Source organism: Protopterus annectens, chromosome 7.part1 (assembly GCF_019279795.1).
Source record: "Protopterus annectens isolate FY-2018-M chromosome 7.part1, PAN1.0, whole genome shotgun sequence".
Taxonomy (NCBI): Eukaryota; Metazoa; Chordata; order Ceratodontiformes; family Protopteridae; genus Protopterus; species Protopterus annectens.
Window position 1 is genome coordinate 268,914,228 of NC_056740.1, and position 19,949 is coordinate 268,934,176.

The following is a 19,949-nucleotide window of genomic DNA, read 5'->3' on the forward strand; positions in this document are numbered from 1 at the left end:
GTGCCTGCGACCAATCTTTAGGGATGAGCACAGCAGCGCCCAATTTACCTCAGATTTTGCAATACTTAACTGAGATGCTTCACAAGGGCCTGTCTTTTTCCTCTATTAAAATCCACGCTTCAGCTATTTTACCTCACTATAACACAGAACCACCCCTCTTTTCTCATCCCCTGCTCAAGCAGTATCTCAGAGGGGCAAAGAACTTGAGACCACCCAGGAGAGCTCCTACCCCTACCTGGGACCTTAACTTTGTTTTGGAGAAGCTCACTCTACCTCCTTTCGAGCCAGCTGCTACTGCAGACTTAAAATGTATTTCTTGGAAAAAAGCCTTCCTTTTAGCAATCACTTCAGCTAGAAGGATATATGAATTACAGGCCCTTATGGCAGTGGTGCCTTTCATCATCTTTCATGTGGACAGGGTATCTCTGAGGACCAATCCATCCTTCATACCCAAGGTGGTTTCCAGTGTGGCTCTTAATCAGTCCATTCATTTGCCAACCTTCTTTCCCAATCCACAGAACAAAGGGGAATGGATTCTGCATTCCTTGGACATGCACAGACAACTTAAATTCTACCTGGACAGAACTACATTTTGAAGAAAATCTGAACAATTGGTAGCAGCATTTGCTGCTGGGGCAGAGGGGAAGGCTATTTCAAAACAAACCATTTTTAAATGGATAAGCCATTGCATTCATTTCTGCTATAAGAACCATGGAAAACCTATCCCCCAGGGGATCAGATCTCACTCCACCAGGGCTGCATTTACTTCTACAGCCTTTCTCAGAGTTGTTCCTACCAGGGATATTCTAGAAGCTGCTATCTGGAGTTCTGTACATACTTTCGCCAAGCATTATCATTTACCAATTTTCTCTAAATCCAGAGCTGGCTTTGCCACTGCTGTCTTGAAGGCCTTATAGCTGGTCCTAATGCTGTATAAATTCCTCCTCCCAACCATAGCTTTGGGAATCTACCCAAATGTAATGACTGCAATAATGAAACACAAAGAACATAGTACAGTTGTGTACACTTACCATAAATGTAGATGTTCGAGTGTATTCACTGTTGCAGTCCTGGTTACCCTCCCTCCAGCCCCCTGTTTTTCTCTGGCTATACCTCTGCTTTCTTTTACTATGCTTAAAAGCCTTTTTGGTGTATTTGCTTTTGGTTGGAGGTATATTTTTGTGTTTTTAATTTTATTTGCCCCCCATTAGGGGGGCACCTGACATCTGGGGCAAGAAAAACTGATGTAATAGCGTCGGCTGCATGTTTGATACCCCTGACAACCTGACGTCATGGAAGAAGGGACAGCAACTGACACAGGATCCAAGACTTTGTTAATCAGGCTGACTGAGGGCAACCTGCCAGTAGATTACCCAAATGTAATGACTGCAACAGTGAATACACTCGAACATCTACATTTATGGTAAGTGTACACAGCTGTACTTTTTATTACTGTGGTTGGTTACTTGTTGAATAACTTTGTAGAGGAGACTTAAGGTTTTTAATGTTTTTTTTCTTGACTTGTTAAAGTGAATGTTAAATGTTATATTCTCATCAATGGTGACACCTAGGAGTTCTGGAGAAGTGTGTGTGTGTGTGTGTGTGGGGGGGGGTCGGCTTTGATTATTATGCAGTTGTGGGAAAGATTGATAATTCTGAGTTTGTTCATAAAGTTAGATTTTGGAGTAAATACCATACGCTTATGTTTTATTTATTTATATATGTATTTATTAATTTATTTTTATTTATGTTTATTTGGTTATTTTTTTAGTGTCTAGAATTTAAAACTGGGTTAGGGTGAGTGAACCGTGTTTCAATTAAAGAAAAATAAAACTGCGTGATTTCAGTTCATGGATAGGGTTGGTAGAGCAGATGATGGTGGCATCATCTGCATATTGGACTAAGGCTGAGAGATTCAAGAGAGAAAGAAGAATGTTAACAAATATATTAAAATATAGTGAGCCGAGTATAGATCCTTGGAGAACTCTAGCTGGTAAAGGAAAAAAAGGCAGATGGCGAATGTTCCCAGTGAACTGTGGGGGTCCTCAAACTACTAATGTGCTGACATAGATAAATCAAAGTGAGACTGCATAGAAAAAAGTGTGGTGTGGGATACAGTATCAACGAGCAGTTCTGAGATGAGATAGCCATCATTCTAACTTTGTTAACAGTGTTAAGTAAAAATAAAATTGCTGAGTCTGTACTGTGATTTGGGTAAAATCCATGTTGTAATGGAGAAAGAAGGTTGCCGTTAACTATATATTTGAGCACCCAAGAGTAAATGCATTTCTCAAGTATTATAGAGAGGGGTGAGTGTTGCTGTTGAACTGAAGTTTGCAATGTCAGTGGAGGAGCCACCTCTATGAAATGGTAGGACAAATGACTTTTTGCAAGTATCAGGGTAGAGAAATTCATGAACAGGTGTATTCATGATAAGTGGGACTAAGTAGGCAATGCCAATTCTAAGGTATTCTGCTGAAAGATTCAGGTGCAAGGGTAATGGGCTTCAGATTTTTTAATACCATTTTATGTTAGTTGTGGAGTGAAAACTTGTTACTATCACTAGTGGCTAGGTTTGTAGATGGCCTATGCTGTATGAGATGTATTGTGGAATTAATGAAGTGATTGTTGAATTTAGACACACTGTTGAAATTTGCTTCTGTTACAAGTGGATTTGGTTAAGTTGGCTTACCAAGTTTAAGCAGCTGAGATGTTGTGCTCTGAGTGGAAGTGAAATATTTTCTTTTGTTTGAGAGTACTTGAGATTGGTTAAATTGCATTAACAGAAGTAGGTGGACAGTTTGAGTGGTTTAGATTGGAATGCCATGTACTCTGAGCCTTGTCTCTTTGTCTCATGAATTGTTGGATGACTCCGGGATACAAATGTGTCTTTGTTCAACTGAAATGGTTGAGATAAATGCTTTTTTTTTTTCAGTGTGCCGAAAGTTTAGGTTGGATGGTGATCACTTAATGCATCAGGCATGATGCCATCTTGGTCTGTTTTGTCTGGATCAGTCTAAGGTAGTTTGTTTGGCACTATTTTTATTATACCTGGTGGGAGAGTTGATGAGGTATGAAAATCTAAAGAGGTTGCATGCAGCAAGGAGGAGAGGGGGAGATAAGATCAAGTCATATCCATTTTGTATTGATGTCTGACAGTATGCATGTTTCATGGGAGGATATTTGATGATATTCAAGATGAAATATCTTCTAATGTGGCAGTGTTGTTTTGCAGTCAGGGATAGACTATAAATGTTTCTAACATGCATCATTTTGTGGATGTTTTCTCATAGAACTAAGATTAGAATCCCTGCTTTTCCAAAGAATGGAGTTATGTTTTGATGTAACTTTAGTAAAAGTGTACCAGTATATATTATGCAATAACGGGTCATTGTTATTCAGAAAATGTACATGATGATTGGATAGCCCAACCAACATATCTGTTGTAAATCAAGCATATACCAATAGAAAAAAGTCATGTCACTGGAGTACCACTGAGAGGCCAGACTTTTCTATTAGCATAATATGAGAAAAATCAAGTAAGTTCTGCAAAAATAAATACCCAGAAACTTACCTGATTTTCCTTGTATTTAATCTGTCCCTTGCAAAATCTGAGTAAAAAAAAAATAAAATATATATATATATATATATATATATATATATATATATATAGTAATGGGGATTCTGTCTTCTTCACTTTCCTGCACTGCACTGATTTACTTACTGTGCAAGCTTGGGAACATAAGTTCCATAGGCATGCACAGTACATCAGAAAAGGCAGAAGAATGTGAATGAATATTACAGTGGCATTATGCAAAGACATTATTTAAGGAAGGTCAGCAATTTCTTTCTTTCTTAAATAATTTCATTGTATAATCAAAATAACACGTGACTGGGTGTGGGTTATTGCTTAACTATAGCAAAATCTCCTGGTCTTTTACCTTGATGATCCAGTCTTAGGATGTTGTGGCTTGAAGGGAGAATGCTATTATTTGAATGGTAGATTTAGTCAAGTTTTTGATAGAATCAGAATAGCAGGTGTATAGATAAGGATCCAGAAGGAAAGTAAGGTCACCTTGTTGCATAAGTTCCAGACGGTCACCTTGTTGCATAAGTTCCAGATGGTCACCTTGTTGCAAAAGTTCCAGATGGCTAGCCTGTACAGTTTTAGTGAGGGATAAGGAATATAATAATATCTAATTGTTTGGGAATTTGCAGGGATGTCATTATTGATGCAATTTTCAGTGGTGGGTTTGGCCAGAGTTAGGATGGACATCCCCATGTAGATGAAGCTGTTTTTAATAGTGCATTTATGTGTTTTTGGTTTGGTGGTAATTTGGTTTTCATATTATGTATGCAGGTTTGGTATTGGGTTATGTGACTGTAGCGTGGTTTTGAAAAATGAAGGAATGTTAGTTAAAGTAGGAAGATAAGATGTTTGAGAAAGTGGGTAAAGAAAAAGAAGTTCCAGACCTGGCATATGAAAGTGATGGAGGTTACATGTTTAAGGGGGTGATGATAGGGGTTTTGATTGATAGTTAAATAAGATGACAGGTCATAACAGAGAGAGTACTATGTCAAAAAGAGAGGAGATTTATACAAAGGAGCAGTTTGGTCTTTGATATTGGTTAGTTAGTTGGGTGAAGTGTTTGTGTACCTGATTTTGATTTGACAGCTTGTAATTGAGTGTTTTTTTTTTGGTAATAAGGTTGAATAAGGGGGATAGGTGAAAACAGAGTGCAGGATAGGAGAGAGGAGCATGTCTTTCCAAGTTTTGAAGCTCAGACGCTGTTCAACCGAAACCATCAGAAAGAACAGAAACGATCAGTAAGAAGCTGCAGATTGGTCTCTACCCATCTACATAAGGGATATTGAGAACTGTGCTCTGCACACCAGTTACTTACATTGGAAGACAGAGTTGTACTAGGAATAGGTCAACCTTTAGTTAAAGAGTCTGTGACATACTTTTAGAAGTATAGGGAAGTATGGGAACCTTTAGAAATAGCACTGCACACTTATGTCAGCACCTTCCACAGAGCATAATTTATTTTCTAAAAATGGCCTTTTGTATTACCTAGCCAACTGTTAAAATGCCTTACATTTTTATATGTTAGCATAAAACAGCATTTGAAATTAGGGTAACTAAACTAAGCATTTTTTTTTTTTATTACAGGGGATACTTCCAAAATAATGAAGGCTCGTGTGAAGCATGTGATTCATCTTGTCAGACATGTGATGAAAGCAAAACAAAATGCTTATCATGTCCAGAAGGCCTATATCTCGAAAACAACAATTGTGTGACAAATTGCTCCTTACAATACTATCCAGATGAGGATGGTTTTTGTAAGAAATGTGCAGCCCACTGCAATATCTGCTATGATTCAGTAGACTGTATAGGTATGTTTAAGCTTTCTGCATGTAGTTTTATTATTGATTTATTTATTTAATTATGACCATGAAAGTAGGATGGGCCTAGCACATCCTATTTGTGGTCAGTCACGCCACTGATTAAGGAGATAAGCAAATCATAAAAATGAAAGAGGAACAAAAACTAAATGGTAGCAGGACAATTCTGTGACTGGCAAGTACACAGTTTCATACAAATGGCAAAATTATAGACACTTTGTCTTTTGCCAAAGATTTTTGCAGCCTTAGAAATCTAACCATTTATACAAATAAAAAATAAATAAATTAACCCTTTCTAATAATCTCCTGAAATTTTCTTTCTTTGTATTAGAAAGGGTTAATTCTGATCCTTTTACAGGAGACTATGGGACTTTCTTAGAATGTAAAAAAAGTTTGTGGCAAATAGTTTTGGTTGCTGACGAAACTCCAGGCCTCAATGGCACTATTAACATTAAATGTTTCTTAACAATGGCTAGAAATAGATAGTTCATTATGTTGACTACCTATTATTTTAGTGTACAATAATAAGTGTCTTATTTTATTACTTAATACTGTATGTATTACAATACATCATATTAGATTATTGTATTTAAATTGGTTATTTTATTTATTTATTTTTTATTTTTATAAATGGTTAGGTTTCTTTAAGAATGTCATGTGATTTAATTGACAACAGTTTATAAATGCATTTTGAAACTGTTGGGAAACTGTTTGTTCTCAAGAAGCTCATGTTGATTAAAGTGAGTGAAAGCGCTTAACTATTAACTCAGTTATGGTCCTGTGTTTGGATTTATTGCTTCCACTGGTGTTCATTCATTTTTTATCTGGTTTTGCTGTTGAACATGGCTCTATTTTAAGTGGGAGAATGCCACAGCACAAATGTAATGGGGGTATTTTATTGAATGATGGTGTTGTCAATAGCAAAGGCCTTGCTGCCACAGTGGGTTTTTGTGGTTAAGGAATAATAGTGACAACATGGATGAGATGGAAGAAGGTAGTACCCGGGTTTGAGTTTAAAAGAATAAGCAAACAGCATCACATCATTCTCTCTCTCTCTTTTTTCTTTCTTTCTTTTTCTTTCTTTTTTTTTGTAAATTGATGAACATTTATTAAATTGTTTTGAGACTGGCAGCAGCCTTTATTTAATTGTGGAACTGTAGTACTGCTGCCTTGTATTGTAAGGAGAATGAATATGCGAGTAAACATGGGAATGTCAAGCTGATGCTTTTTCATGAATGAGTTCAACTTTTTCTTTAAGAAAAGTTCCTCCCATATACTTGAAGATGATGTGGATGTTCAGGACTTCAATATCTGAGGCAGTGTCAAGGGCCTGTATCCTAAAGGTGGTCGTTGATTTTAATGGTGGTAACTCTAGGACCATTTGGTGGTCAACAGAGGTTAAGAAAGCCATCAAGTTAAAGAAAGTGCCCTTCCATACAATGATAGCAGGGAAATCTATAGATTTTTGATAGTTGCTGACAGACCACAAAGAGTTCAGGTATGGTCATCACAGAAGGGGATGCATGTATGTGGGTGTCGTTTGGTAAGGCAATAGAGAATGACTTTCGGAATGTGTCAAAGAGAGTCTGCCCTAGTCAGGAAAGTAAAGCCTTAACTAGGCTTTTCTCAGCAAGGATCAATAAATATTGGGAAGTACAAAAGAATACTTTGATAAACACCACTATTTGGTGATTGATCTCTATGTAAGAATGTACTATCAATGTAACTGGCAGGTTTGGATTAATTATTTAGATGAGGTCACTACAGCAGTTAAACAGTTCTACTGCGGTAAATCTATGGAAGTGAATGATATAGAAATGAAAATCCTGCAGGCTGTGGAAATTGCTGTGGAATCATGCTTAATGTATCTTTTCAACACTGTGTGGAAGGTAGGTATTAAAGCTCTGAAGTAACAGATGAAGGTTGTGTCTCCATTTTTAAAACAGGACAGTAGAAGCTAAGTTACAGTAATACACATGCTAAAGACATGCTTCTAGAGCATTTCTCCTCGGGCCTCCGCTGAAAACAGGATCTGTGGAACCTAGTCGGACTTTCCCGGTCAACAAATGTTAAATAAAAAATAAAATAAAATAAATAGCAGGAGCAGGCTTCTCAGCCTTTGTGAGAATGCATGCTCAATAGTTTTAGAAAACAGATTTTGTTAACGGAGAAATCTCTGAAATTTTAGGAGAAACACAAATCATATCCTAACCATGAAACAGTAGATCAGCTATATGTCCTTGAAGAGATACAGTAGAGGCAGTGGGACTTAGGTAATAGTGTCATTATTCATTTTATAGAAAATAATTATGACCACCTACTCCAGAACATCTTTAATGAGGTGCTACAATAAATTGGAGTTTCCACAGATATATGAAGAGCAAGAATTATGATTGAATTGTCACAGTTAAGTCAAATATTTTCAAGGTGCACATGGTACTCTCCCAAGGGTACATCTTTTCTCCCCTCCTAGTTATTAATTTGATGGACATGATAATAAGATAATGCTAAGCTGTGCAGCATGTCCATTGGGGGTGGGGGGCTGTATCTTTTTTTTTCCAGATGATGTTGTCCATTTAGCTTCAAGAAACTATGATCTTCAGGGTCTAATGAATCAACCCACTACTGCATATGAAGTGGTTACAATAAAAATCAATGCATTCAAATCAGAGGGCACATTTTCTAACTTAAAAGAGTGGATTGTTTTCTGCAGGTGAAGGGTGAAGACACCTGTAATGGAAAAGTTTACATGCCTTGGGATATTATTCACATGAAACAAGGAGATTATGTAGTTGACAGTGTGTTGTTGTCAATGATTATTTTATCTAACTGTGGTGGTGAAACAAGAATTGAATCATAAGAAAAAGTTTTCAATTGATCAGGAAGTCTTTGCCCACCTCTTCAGATGTGATTATGAGCTTTGAGTAATGACTGAAGGGATGAAATCATAAATAAAAATTCAGAAATTAGCTATGCTAAATCCCCATAACAAAGGTTGAAGTTTTTGTGGGCAAAGAGGCTGTCAATGTAGGACCACCTATCCTCTGTGCTAGAAGAAGTCAACTGATTTACACTGGGCACTTGGGCTGATGTCAACTGAATACCTCCCACAACAGGTTTACTAGGCCAGGTACTCTGGGAGGGAAATGCTAGGAAATCCCATGGCATGCTGGAGGGAATATATCTCTTACCTCACTTAGAAATATGTGGAGATTTGTTGCTGGGGATAAGGAATTATTATCTATCTACTCAGTTAGATAACAGCATGATCCATACCAGGACAAATGGTGTAGAAAATGGATGGATAGATAGATGGATTGAGGAATCTTGTTTTTAATAGTCTTGAGACTTTGGATAAAGCACAAACTAATGGTTATTAGGAAAATGGTATATTCCATACTATGAATCAAGACATCTCAAGAAAGTATATGTCCTTCAACCTTAGGATACTACAAGCTGTTTGAAGCACAGAGGACAGTTTGATTTGGAATCATTCTATGATGGATTTACTTATTTGTTTAAAATTTGTCTGTTACATAGTTGGACTGTTTGAAAGATCTTTTTCAGCCACCCCTTGGACCATTTCTAATACTACTGTGTTGTTATTATTATTATTATTATTATTATTATTATTATATTAAGGTGAGTTTACAAGTATACAAATATTACAACAGTAAAGTAAAATAGAGCATATCAATAGATGCAGTAATGGAACAGGTATTAAATGCCAATATAATAAAAGATTGTTACACACCAGAAGGAAAATGAGAAATACATTACACAAAGACTGGGAAAGTTAAGTAGTAGTATATTGAGAAACATTTGCATGTGATTCAATGCATAACCCTGAAGAGAAGGGGGTAGGAAAGTTGTGCTTCAAGTCACTTGCAACTAAATGACTTGCCCTGCAGCTTTTCCACTGGTTACTTATTCCAAGTGCAAGATTGGACAAACTTGCTGCAATGTATTTACATTCAGACTAGCAGTCTTCAGCATAGTAACATAGTCAAACAGATCAGATCCAATTATAGTATGTCTTCGCTGAAAGTGCTAACTGAATGTTGACTGGCTATAGGTCACATAGACATGGTTGTTTTACTTGTGATTAGCAAACTAAAAAAGAGTGAGAAGGTCATACAGAAACACCAGTCTGTAAAAAGTAAATGAAAACTCCAGCCAAACTAGAACTTCCACTGAGTGACTTCTCAAACCTCTTGTATTAGAAGCACATGGTATGATCCTTATGAACATCAAGTGTTTCAACTATATGGCAATTCTGAATGCCCATAACTTATCTTTTTTTTAAGCTGTTGCAATGGACAATTTTTGGCCAATAAAGCCAAACCCCACTAACTGTGGATATGCATATTTCAGCCTTGTTATGATCTCATCAGGACAACACAAGGAGAGTGTTTGAATAAATATAAGAAACACAGGGCTGTTATATCCAGCTGATGTCCATTACCATTAGGGTGACTGCAAAACATCCCAACTAACAAACTAAAACAATGAGTGAGAAGGTCATACAGAAAAAAACAATCAGTAAAAACTAAATGAAAACTCTAGCCAAGCTAGAACTTCCACTGAGTGATCTCTCAATCCTTTTGTATCAGAGGCACATTGGATATATGCAAATGAACCTTATGAACATCAGGTGTTTCACCTATATGGTGATTCTGAATGCCCATGACTTATTTCTTTTTAATTTGTTTCATTGGACAATTTCAGGCCAATAAAGCCAAATCCCACTAGCTGTGGATATGTATATTTCGGCCTTGTTATCACCTCATCAGCACAGGACAAGCAGAGTGTTTGACTAAGCATGAGAAACACAAGGCTATTCTACCCAGCTGATGTCCATTACCATTAGGATGACTGCAATACATCCCAACTAATAAACTAAAACAAAGAGTGAGAACATCTGATGTTCATAAGGGTCATTTGCATATATCCCATGTGCCTCTGATACAAGAGGTTTGAGAGGTCACTCAGTGGAAGTTCCAGCTTGGCTGAAGTTTTCATTTAGTTTTTATTTGTGATTAGGGAAGGGGCAAATTATACATTGAATCCTGACTGAAGAATGAATGTTCTCCACAACGTGCTAATGTACAGGTAATTCCTTCTGAAATACAAGTCTGCCTCTTCACTGCAGCATATTAAGCACTTAAAATGCAAATGGCTACCATTTTACACTAACTTAGCAGAGATTTGTTTAGCATGCATAAAATTTAAATAAAAACTAAATATAACAAAAAAGAAAAGCCTGTGAGTGCATGTCTTTGTATGTGTCATCGGTGAATATGTGACAGCACAAGTGTAAGTGAGTGAGACAGTATCAGACAACAGATTGTGCTGACTGCAACAGGAAGTCTATCAGCATGGATTTATTAAATGTTAAGGGTTAGGTATGGCTTAATGTCTGTAATTATTTACTGACTGTAATCATCAGAAGTTTAACTGAAAAATCAATCAGCTGCAAAACCATGGACAGTAAAGGGGGAGGGGTGAAGAGTAGTAATGCTTTGTAGTGCAATTACTTGTTTATTTTTAACATTCATTTCCTCAGAATGAGACTTCCGGAGTTGTGTTCATACACAGAAGGTGTCTATTAAGTGCTGTGTGTGTGTGTGTGTGTGTGTGTGTGTGTGTGTGTGTGTGTGTGTGTGTGTGTGTGTGTTTGTTTCTGTGTCTATCTTTTTTTTAATATATATGTGTGCTTTTCTATGGTTGTGAATATGAGTTTGTGGGTCTGTGCTTCCAAATGTGTGTGTGTTTATGTGTATATATTTACATATCTTAGATTTTTGATGTAAAATACTTCCTCCAGCAAAAATACATATACTAAAGCAAGTTTGATTCATTAAGAGGATGAACTATTTTACATCAGAAATATAAAAAATATATGTATATATTATTAAAAAAGAAACAAATTCAAAACAATTTTACAGGTAGCCAACTCTCTAAGAGCAATAATGCTCTCCAGGCATGTGTGTTATTATGAAAATAATTCCCTTCTAGGGGTGTAGAGGTCCTCTGCCTAATGCATCTGGCCTCCAAACATCTTTGGGCATGTGTTATTTCCACAGTAACACATAACCTACTGGGCACTATTATGTACTTTGTTACTGGAAATCACTCTACTGGGGTAGTGTGTGCCTGAAATGTGTACAATCTTTAATGTTGCTGTAACAATTTTGTTTAGATCAGACATCAACCCAGCAACAAAAGCATTTCCTCACATCTTTATTAACACATTTGACAAACACAGAAGTAAGACAGATTAGAATTAAGATCAGCAACCTAGTTTGGATTAAACCTTTTTTCTGAAGCTAAGACAATGAGAGTAAAGCTTGGAAACCCAACAAAGCAACCAGAGATATAAAAGCAAATTTAGATTTCATGCTCTGAGAAATAAACATCAACTGACAATTCAGCAAGCAATGGGACAACAAAAACGTATTTTCTGAAGGCTGTAAATAACCTAACAGTATGCATAATGTCATATGTTACAGCACCAGGCATATTCATAAGTTGTGTTTCCTTAATTACAAACTACAACACCAACTTTCAATTCACTCATCATGAATAAATGTAATAAGAAGCAAGGTCAAGTCTGAATTTACCAATCTTCATTTGCAGCCCCCTCAGAAAAAATTAAAATGCTTGTCTCAGCATCAGTGGATAGCTCTCTGCCAGCCTTAATGAGATAAATTTGTATCCTTCATCGCAATAACTGTAACTCTGATAATAAACAGGAGCTTTAAGAAATGGGTAGTGCCATAAACGTGAGAATCACTATAATCATCTTTTCAAGAAACAGATGATGCACAAAGTTGAGAAGTACTGTCATTTCAGTATACCGAGTTCTTGAGCTAAAAAAAATAAGAAAATGTGGTACATCACTAACTCTCCAGCTAACTTTAAGGACATTATAAAATCTCACAAACACAACATGTTTTAAAACTAACTGCAAGAATTAACCACTAAACTCAAAGATTTGAAAAATCGATAATGTATAATCTGATTTTTCAGATCCTTGAGTTCTACTGTTAATTTTTGTAGCTGGTGTGAGTCAGCTTCATCTGACCTCTGTGTCTGCTGTTTGATTGTTGATGTTTTAGAACTAAACAATGGACTCACACTGCCATTACCCAGCTTGTGGACTATATCTGGAAGGTCATAAAGAGGGAACTGGCAGAGTGTAAATGGTCACAAGACAAAATGGCCTTGGAATATCTATAAAATCTGTCTGCAAAAGCTCATAGAACTGTATGTAGCTGCTGTCTTTCTTGATTTCACCAAAGCCTTTGGCCTTATAAATAACAAACTGATGGCCCATTGACTAAATGAAGGAGATTCTTACACATCAGTCTTGAAAGACTTCATGAAATGTCTCGCAGGAAGAAACATGCATGTCAAACTCCTAGAGCAGGAAATCTGGACAAAGTCATAAATAATGGGGGTCAAAAGCCCAAAAGTAGGGACAATTTTTAAATATTGCTCTTACAGTCTTAGAAAGTTGATAGAATAACAGGTTTTACCTTAACATGGATTTTTTGAAGGGTATAAAATTTTAAAATCAAATGTCTGTTATTATTTTCTGACATCAGTCCTCAATGATTTTCCAGCAAGTTGCCAGAACATAAAAATTTTATGAGGAATAGACCAAAAATATGAGGCAAAAATCTGGACATTCTGCAAAAATCTGGATAGTTGAGAGGTATGCAGGCAGTAAGATGACAGAAGGAACTGTCATGAGTCGAGTATGGGAATTTACCAGAGATCAGGAGTACAAATTGTCCAGTATTTAGATAAATCTTCACTGATCCACTGTGCTGACACCACTGATAAACCAGCATGTGAACTGCATACAGGATAAGAATCCCCCACAGATTGGATTGTCAACAAATATGTGATTCTTATTGAAAACATGGACTAATGATGGCACAGTCCCAGCTAGGCCTGATGCTCTAAAGGAGAAAATTTGCCTAGGGACCATCACAGAACATGAATTTTCTTTCAAAGAATACATCAACACAGTCAGGAGGTAAACAGACTTCAAACTGGGTGAAGTGCATAGGATAAAACATTTTCTTACACCAGAAATTAGCCAGGTACGAACACAAAGCTCTGCTTATGCCAATCCTCATATATGGCACTTGAGCTGTAAGAAAGCTCAATAAACATTTATCACACAAAGTCAGTAGTGTCTACAATAAAATTAACAAAATGGTGACAGCCCTCCCTCACCTGTACAACAGTGTATTGTCTTAAACAAGATAAGCTGGATGTCCTTCAAAAACAGAACGCTGTATGAACAACAGATGTTTATGCACAAAATACTACATCTATACCACTAAACTAGTTTATCCTGACTAAATAGTTTGCACTAATAAAATAAGGAACTTACATTATCTCATCAAAATCTACTACATGCAATCAAAAAACAAGCTCCATAGTTAGGAAAATCACTTTCTACCTACAACCTGGAATACATTTACATATTTTGAATGGCACCAACATTTTACCGAAGTGCCTTTACCTTCAACCATAAGTATGCTGAAAATATTTAAAGTGTCAGTAATGTACAACAGTATTATTTTCTGGAAGGAGTCTCTTTGTTTCCAATGTCTAGATATATGCATATGGCTACGTTATGTTCTGCTCACTCATACTCATATAGAAAATTGTTCACAGAAGTAGTCCTCTTATTTCAACATGTATTAATCAAATGCCATTTTAAGGTATGCGTGTGTGTGTGTGTGTGTGTGTGTGTGTGTGTGTGTGTGTGTGTGTGTGTGTGTGTGTGTGTGTGTGTGTGTGTGTGTGTGTGTGTGTGTGTGTGTGTGTGTGTGTGTGTGTGTGTGTGTGTGAACTTCCTGCTGTTGACTGGCTTTCTGCAGGGTAAAACAAATGTTAGACTGTTCAGACTAACGCACATTTTCAAAATGAAAAGTCTAACAATGCTCAAACTCAGGAAAAGTGAAAACTTAAAATTAATAATAATTGTGTACATTATGCCTGTGATGTGGAAAAGAATGAAGCAGAAATGCGTGCCCACATCTGAAAGAAGAAAATAGGCTTATGGATTCTAGTGTATCAACACAGTAAATGAAGCAGTCCATACTCAGCTAAAAGCATGGCCTAGATTATAATATTTGATCACAAAGGCAAACACATACAATTCTAAAAAAACTTTATCAATACTGAGAAACTTTGCGATAGATGTCACTGCAAATTTAATTCGGTTTAGACAAAACCCATGCCATTCTTGACAAAGTTTCCAGTCTTTTAACCTTCCCTATAACAAAAGCACTAGGTTTTATTCAACTTTTGACTACAATAAAAGTGGCGGTTCTAAAAAGGAAACTGACTAAATTGCTTACTTGAATAAAAGAGGAAAAGGTTTGATGTGGGAGTAGAATGTGCAGTTCAAAGAGCAGTTCTTTTTTGGTAGGTATACAAGAAGACAGAAAATGATGAATTCCCTTTTATAAAAGGTGAAGCAATTTTGTGTCAATAACATCTGACATAGAAATTGTAAGACTATGCTAGATGTCTCCCAACTTAACATGTGAATGTTGCAATAGAGACATCACTCTTACAACATAACACAGCTATATTACTAATGTCCCAAAGCTCATAATGGGATCATTGAGTCTAACATTTATTTCTGCCTTCCAAGTTGTTGTAATTAAGGTTTTCACTGTGCACCAGTTTGTAGTTTATTCACTTTGTTTTCTGCTTGAGTGCTGGAATTTTACAATTTATACCACTGCCAGCAAACAAACGTTGTTCTATTAAAATGTTTTGGGCACTGCTTAGCTGCCATTTCTTAAAATGTAAATCAATTGCTTAAATATCATACAGTCGTTTTATATTTTGATACTGATGAATATGTGGTTCATCCTGATATCGTTGTAAAGTGGAAAATAAAGGATTTTGTAAACATCTTGTCACACATAACACTTTTAATGCCACTTTTGACACAGTGTAATGTGTTTACTGACTGCTACTGTTTAGTCTTCCTGGACTTGGGAAGTTTTGATAATAGTAAATATGTATGGAACACTTTGCAGAATACATGGTATGTTGCTTCACACAACAGTTTGCAGGTCATTCTTAGTGCCAGGGCAGGGCTGGAGGTGGGAGCCATTGAGGGGATTAAGGGATGCAAAATTAGTATGTTACCTCAGGCACCAAACTCACTTGCTGTTTTATCCCATAGTTATTAACTACAATAAATTTTATGGAGGAGTATATAAGCTTTGGTTTAACAGTTTATCTTCCACCAAATGTTCAAACTGAAAGATTAGAATATAAATGTTCTTGTGCTGGGATAATGGACCAGTCTTCCAGTTATTTATGAAAGCTCAGAGGGTTTTTTTTTTTTTTGGAAAATTCTGATGCACTAAAACAGAGCTAGCTGTATGACCTCAGCAATTTATTTAAATAACTCCTATCAAGTTTGTCAACTATGAAATGGCCAATAGACTCTTAAGTCTGTGTAATAATCCTCAGGTAGCTTTAATACTGATCGAATAAAAATAAAAAACGCAGTTCAGATGAACTAAAATGAAGCTTTATCAGGCCATTAAAATGAAAAACAAACACTTTCATCTGCTAAACTATTTTCAAAATATGTAGATGTCTTCAGATCAACTTTAACACTAGAGTAGCATTGTTTCTTACTGAATGTCTTTAGTAAATATTGCTAAGCTCATGTTACATTCCAGCAGTTACTTTTATTCAACCTTCCCTATTCAGAATATGTATTTCCTAACTTATTTAATTTAATGTGATAAATATTCCTTTTAGTACTTTTCTGTCATTTAAAACTGTAATGGGTGAGAATTTTTAATAAAGAATATTAGTTGAAAATATTGCATTACTTGCATTTCTTGTAATCCTGACAGAAAATAAATTGTTAAATTTGTAGGAATTGCCAGGACATAAACATAATGTAATCTCTATCCTACCTCAATTAAAGCTGACGGGCTAAATATCTAAACTTGTTTTTCTATTTCTCAATATTATGTATGGTTCGTTTTGTAATAATTGTAATATTTTATATAACCACAACATCAAACATTATTTTTGAAGATTGTAAAATTATTGTTCTTAAAATGTTCTTTTAATACTTTGGAGCTTTTCTCACTGTGCATCTGCTAAAAGTGAACACCTACCCAGACAGGCTTTCCTAGTAATCAAATGGCAATAAATGTATGCGTGTGTGTGTGTGTGTGTGTGTGTGTGTGTGTGTGTGTGTGTGTGTGTGTGTGTGTGTGTGTGTGTGCGTGTGTGTGCGTGTGTGTGTGTGTGTGTGTGTGTGTGTGTGTGTGTGTGTGTGTGTGTGTGTGTGTGTGTGTGTGTGTGAACTTCCTGCTGTTGACTGGCTTTCTGCAGGGTAAAACAAATGTTAGACTGTTCAGACTAACGCACATTTTCAAAATGAAAAGTCTAACAATGCTCAAACTCAGGAAAAGTGAAAACTTAAAATTAATAATAATTGTGTACATTATGCCTGTGATGTGGAAAAGAATGAAGCAGAAATGCGTGCCCACATCTGAAAGAAGAAAATAGGCTTATGGATTCTAGTGTATCAACACAGTAAATGAAGCAGTCCATACTCAGCTAAAAGCAAGGCCTAGATTATAATATTTGATCACAAAGGCAAACACATACAATTCTAAAAAACTTTATCAATACTGAGAAACTTTGCGATAGATGTCACTGCAAATTTAATTCGGTTTAGACAAAACCCATGCCATTCTTGACAAAGTTTCCAGTCTTTTAACCTTCCCTATAACAAAAGCACTAGGTTTTATTCAACTTTTGACTACAATAAAAGTGGCGGTTCTAAAAAGGAAACTGACTAAATTGCTTACTTGAATAAAAGAGGAAAAGTTTTGATGTGGGAGTAGAATGTGCAGTTCAAAGAGCAGTTCTTTTTTGGTAGGTATACAAGAAGACAGAAAATGATGAATTCCCTTTTATAAAAGGTGAAGCAATTTTGTGTCAATAACATCTGACATAGAAATTGTAAGACTATGCTAGATGTCTCCCAACTTAACATGTGAATGTTGCAATAGAGACATCACTCTTACAACATAACACAGCTATATTACTAATGTCCCAAAGCTCATAACGGGATCATTGAGTCTAACATTTATTTATGCCTTCCAAGTTGTTGTAATTAAGGTTTTCACTGTGCACCAGTTTGTAGTTTATTCACTTTGTTTTCTGCTTGAGTGCTGGAATTTTACAATTTATACCACTGCCAGCAAACAAACGTTGTTCTATTAAAATGTTTTGGGCACTGCTTAGCTGCCATTTCTTAAAATGTAAATCAATTGCTTAAATATCATACAGTCGTTTTATATTTTGATACTGATGAATATGTGGTTCATCCTGATATCGTTGTAAAGTGGAAAATAAAGGATTTTGTAAACATCTTGTCACACATAACACTTTTAATGCCACTTTTGACACAGTGTAATGTGTTTACTGACTGCTACTGTTTAGTCTTCCTGGACTTGGGAAGTTTTGATAATAGTAAATATGTATGGAACACTTTGCAGAATACATGGTATGTTGCTTCACACAACAGTTTGCAGGTCATTCTTAGTGCCAGGGCAGGGCTGGAGGTGGGAGCCATTGAGGGGATTAAGGGATGCAAAATTAGTATGTTACCTCAGGCACCAAACTCACTTGCTGTTTTATCCCATAGTTATTAACTACAATAGATTTTATGGAGGAGTATATAAGCTTTGGTTTAACAGTTTATCTTCCACCAAATGTTCAAACTGAAAGATTAGAATATAAATGTTCTTGTGCTGGGATAATGGACCAGTCTTCTAGTTATTTATGAAAGCTCAGAGGGTTTTTTTTTTTTTTTGGAAAATTCTGATGCACTAAAACAGAGCTAGCTGTATGACCTCAGCAATTTATTTAAATAACTCCTATCAAGTTTGTCAACTATGAAATGGCCAATAGACTCTTAAGTCTGTGTAATAATCCTCAGGTAGCTTTAATACTGATCGAATAAAAATAAAAAACGCAGTTCAGATGAACTAAAATGAAGCTTTATCAGGCCATTAAAATGAAAAACAAACACTTTCATCTGCTAAACTATTTTCAAAATATGTAGATGTCTTCAGATCAACTTTAACACTAGAGTAGCATTGTTTCTTACTGAATGTCTTTAGTAAATATTGCTAAGCTCATGTTGCATTCCAGCAGTTACTTTTATTCAACCTTCCCTATTCAGAATATATATTTCCTAACTTATTTAATTTAATGTGATAAATATTCCTTTTAGTACTTTTCTGTCATTTAAAACTGTAATGGGTGAGAATTTTTAATAAAGAATATTAGTTGAAAATATTGCATTACTTGCATTTCTTGTAATCCTGACAGAAAATAAATTGTTAAATTTGTAGGAATTGCCAGGACATAAACATAATGTAATCTCTATCCTACCTCAATTAAAGCTGACGGGCTAAATATCTAAACTTGTTTTTCTATTTCTCAATATTATGTATGGTTCGTTTTGTAATAATTGTAATATTTTATATAACCACAACATCAAACATTATTTTTGAAGATTGTAAAATTATTGTTCTTAAAATGTTCTTTTAATACTTTGGAGCTTTTCTCACTGTGCATCTGCTAAAAGTGAACACCTACCCAGACAGGCTTTCCTAGTAATCAAATGGCAATAAATGTATATGTAAATAAAAAAAAAAATCATCCTTTTAGAACTGCATATACATTCATCAGTTTTTACTTGGCATGGAGTCAAGGAGACTTTTGATGAGCCTAGCTCAATTACTTTAGAGCACTATTTGGATTAAATGATTTGCTTAGCATCTCACTGTAAGGAAAAGGAGGCCAAAAAAGTAAAATCTGAATTACAGTATGTACTCTTTTAACAACTCATAGCCTCAGTCCTCTTTTAAAACTACCAGATATTTGATGGGAATGCTGATTGTTGTCTCTCTGCTCTTTGTTCTCTGATTTTTTTTTTTTAAGCCTTTTGTTACGTTTTACCCAGCAAAGTACAAGATAACAAGTAAAAAAATGACTAGTGACCTTAGAGAACATGAAAACCTTATGTATATTAAAATAACTGTGTCTGCGCAAAATCTCTTCATAGTTATTTATTTATTTTACATTTGTTTACCGGGAAGGTCCGATTGAGACAGTGCCCATTTTCAGAGGAGGCCCGGGGTGAAAAGCTCCAGCCTAAGCTTACATGCAAAATCATAACATCAAGTAACAGAAATTATACAGAAAAAAAGGAGGGCTAACACATTTACAGGATAAAAATGTAAAAACAAAAACATATACATAGTATCAAACAGAACAGACTTTAAACACTTGAATATAGACAAATATATGGCTGGACTTATATGTGTGGAGGAACATAACATTAGTTAGGAAATGAATTAGGGAGAATCACTTAGGCAAAGTAGTCCATAGTTAGTAATGCTTCCGTGGTGAGAGTTGCAGCAAGGAATGTAACTACTTATCGAGAAGTA

General features: G+C 35.7%; 1 protein-coding gene across 1 annotated transcript in view; it reads left to right on the plus strand.

Annotated features, from left to right (window-relative positions):
- LOC122807573 (proprotein convertase subtilisin/kexin type 5-like) overlaps positions 1-19,949 on the plus strand; it is a 572,244-nt gene that overhangs the window by 435,447 nt on the left and 116,848 nt on the right. Inside the window, exon 6 of the mRNA XM_044078486.1 lies at positions 5,174-5,397. Within this exon, the coding sequence (XP_043934421.1) occupies positions 5,174-5,397 (224 nt within the window). The remainder of the gene's footprint in view (positions 1-5,173; positions 5,398-19,949) is intronic.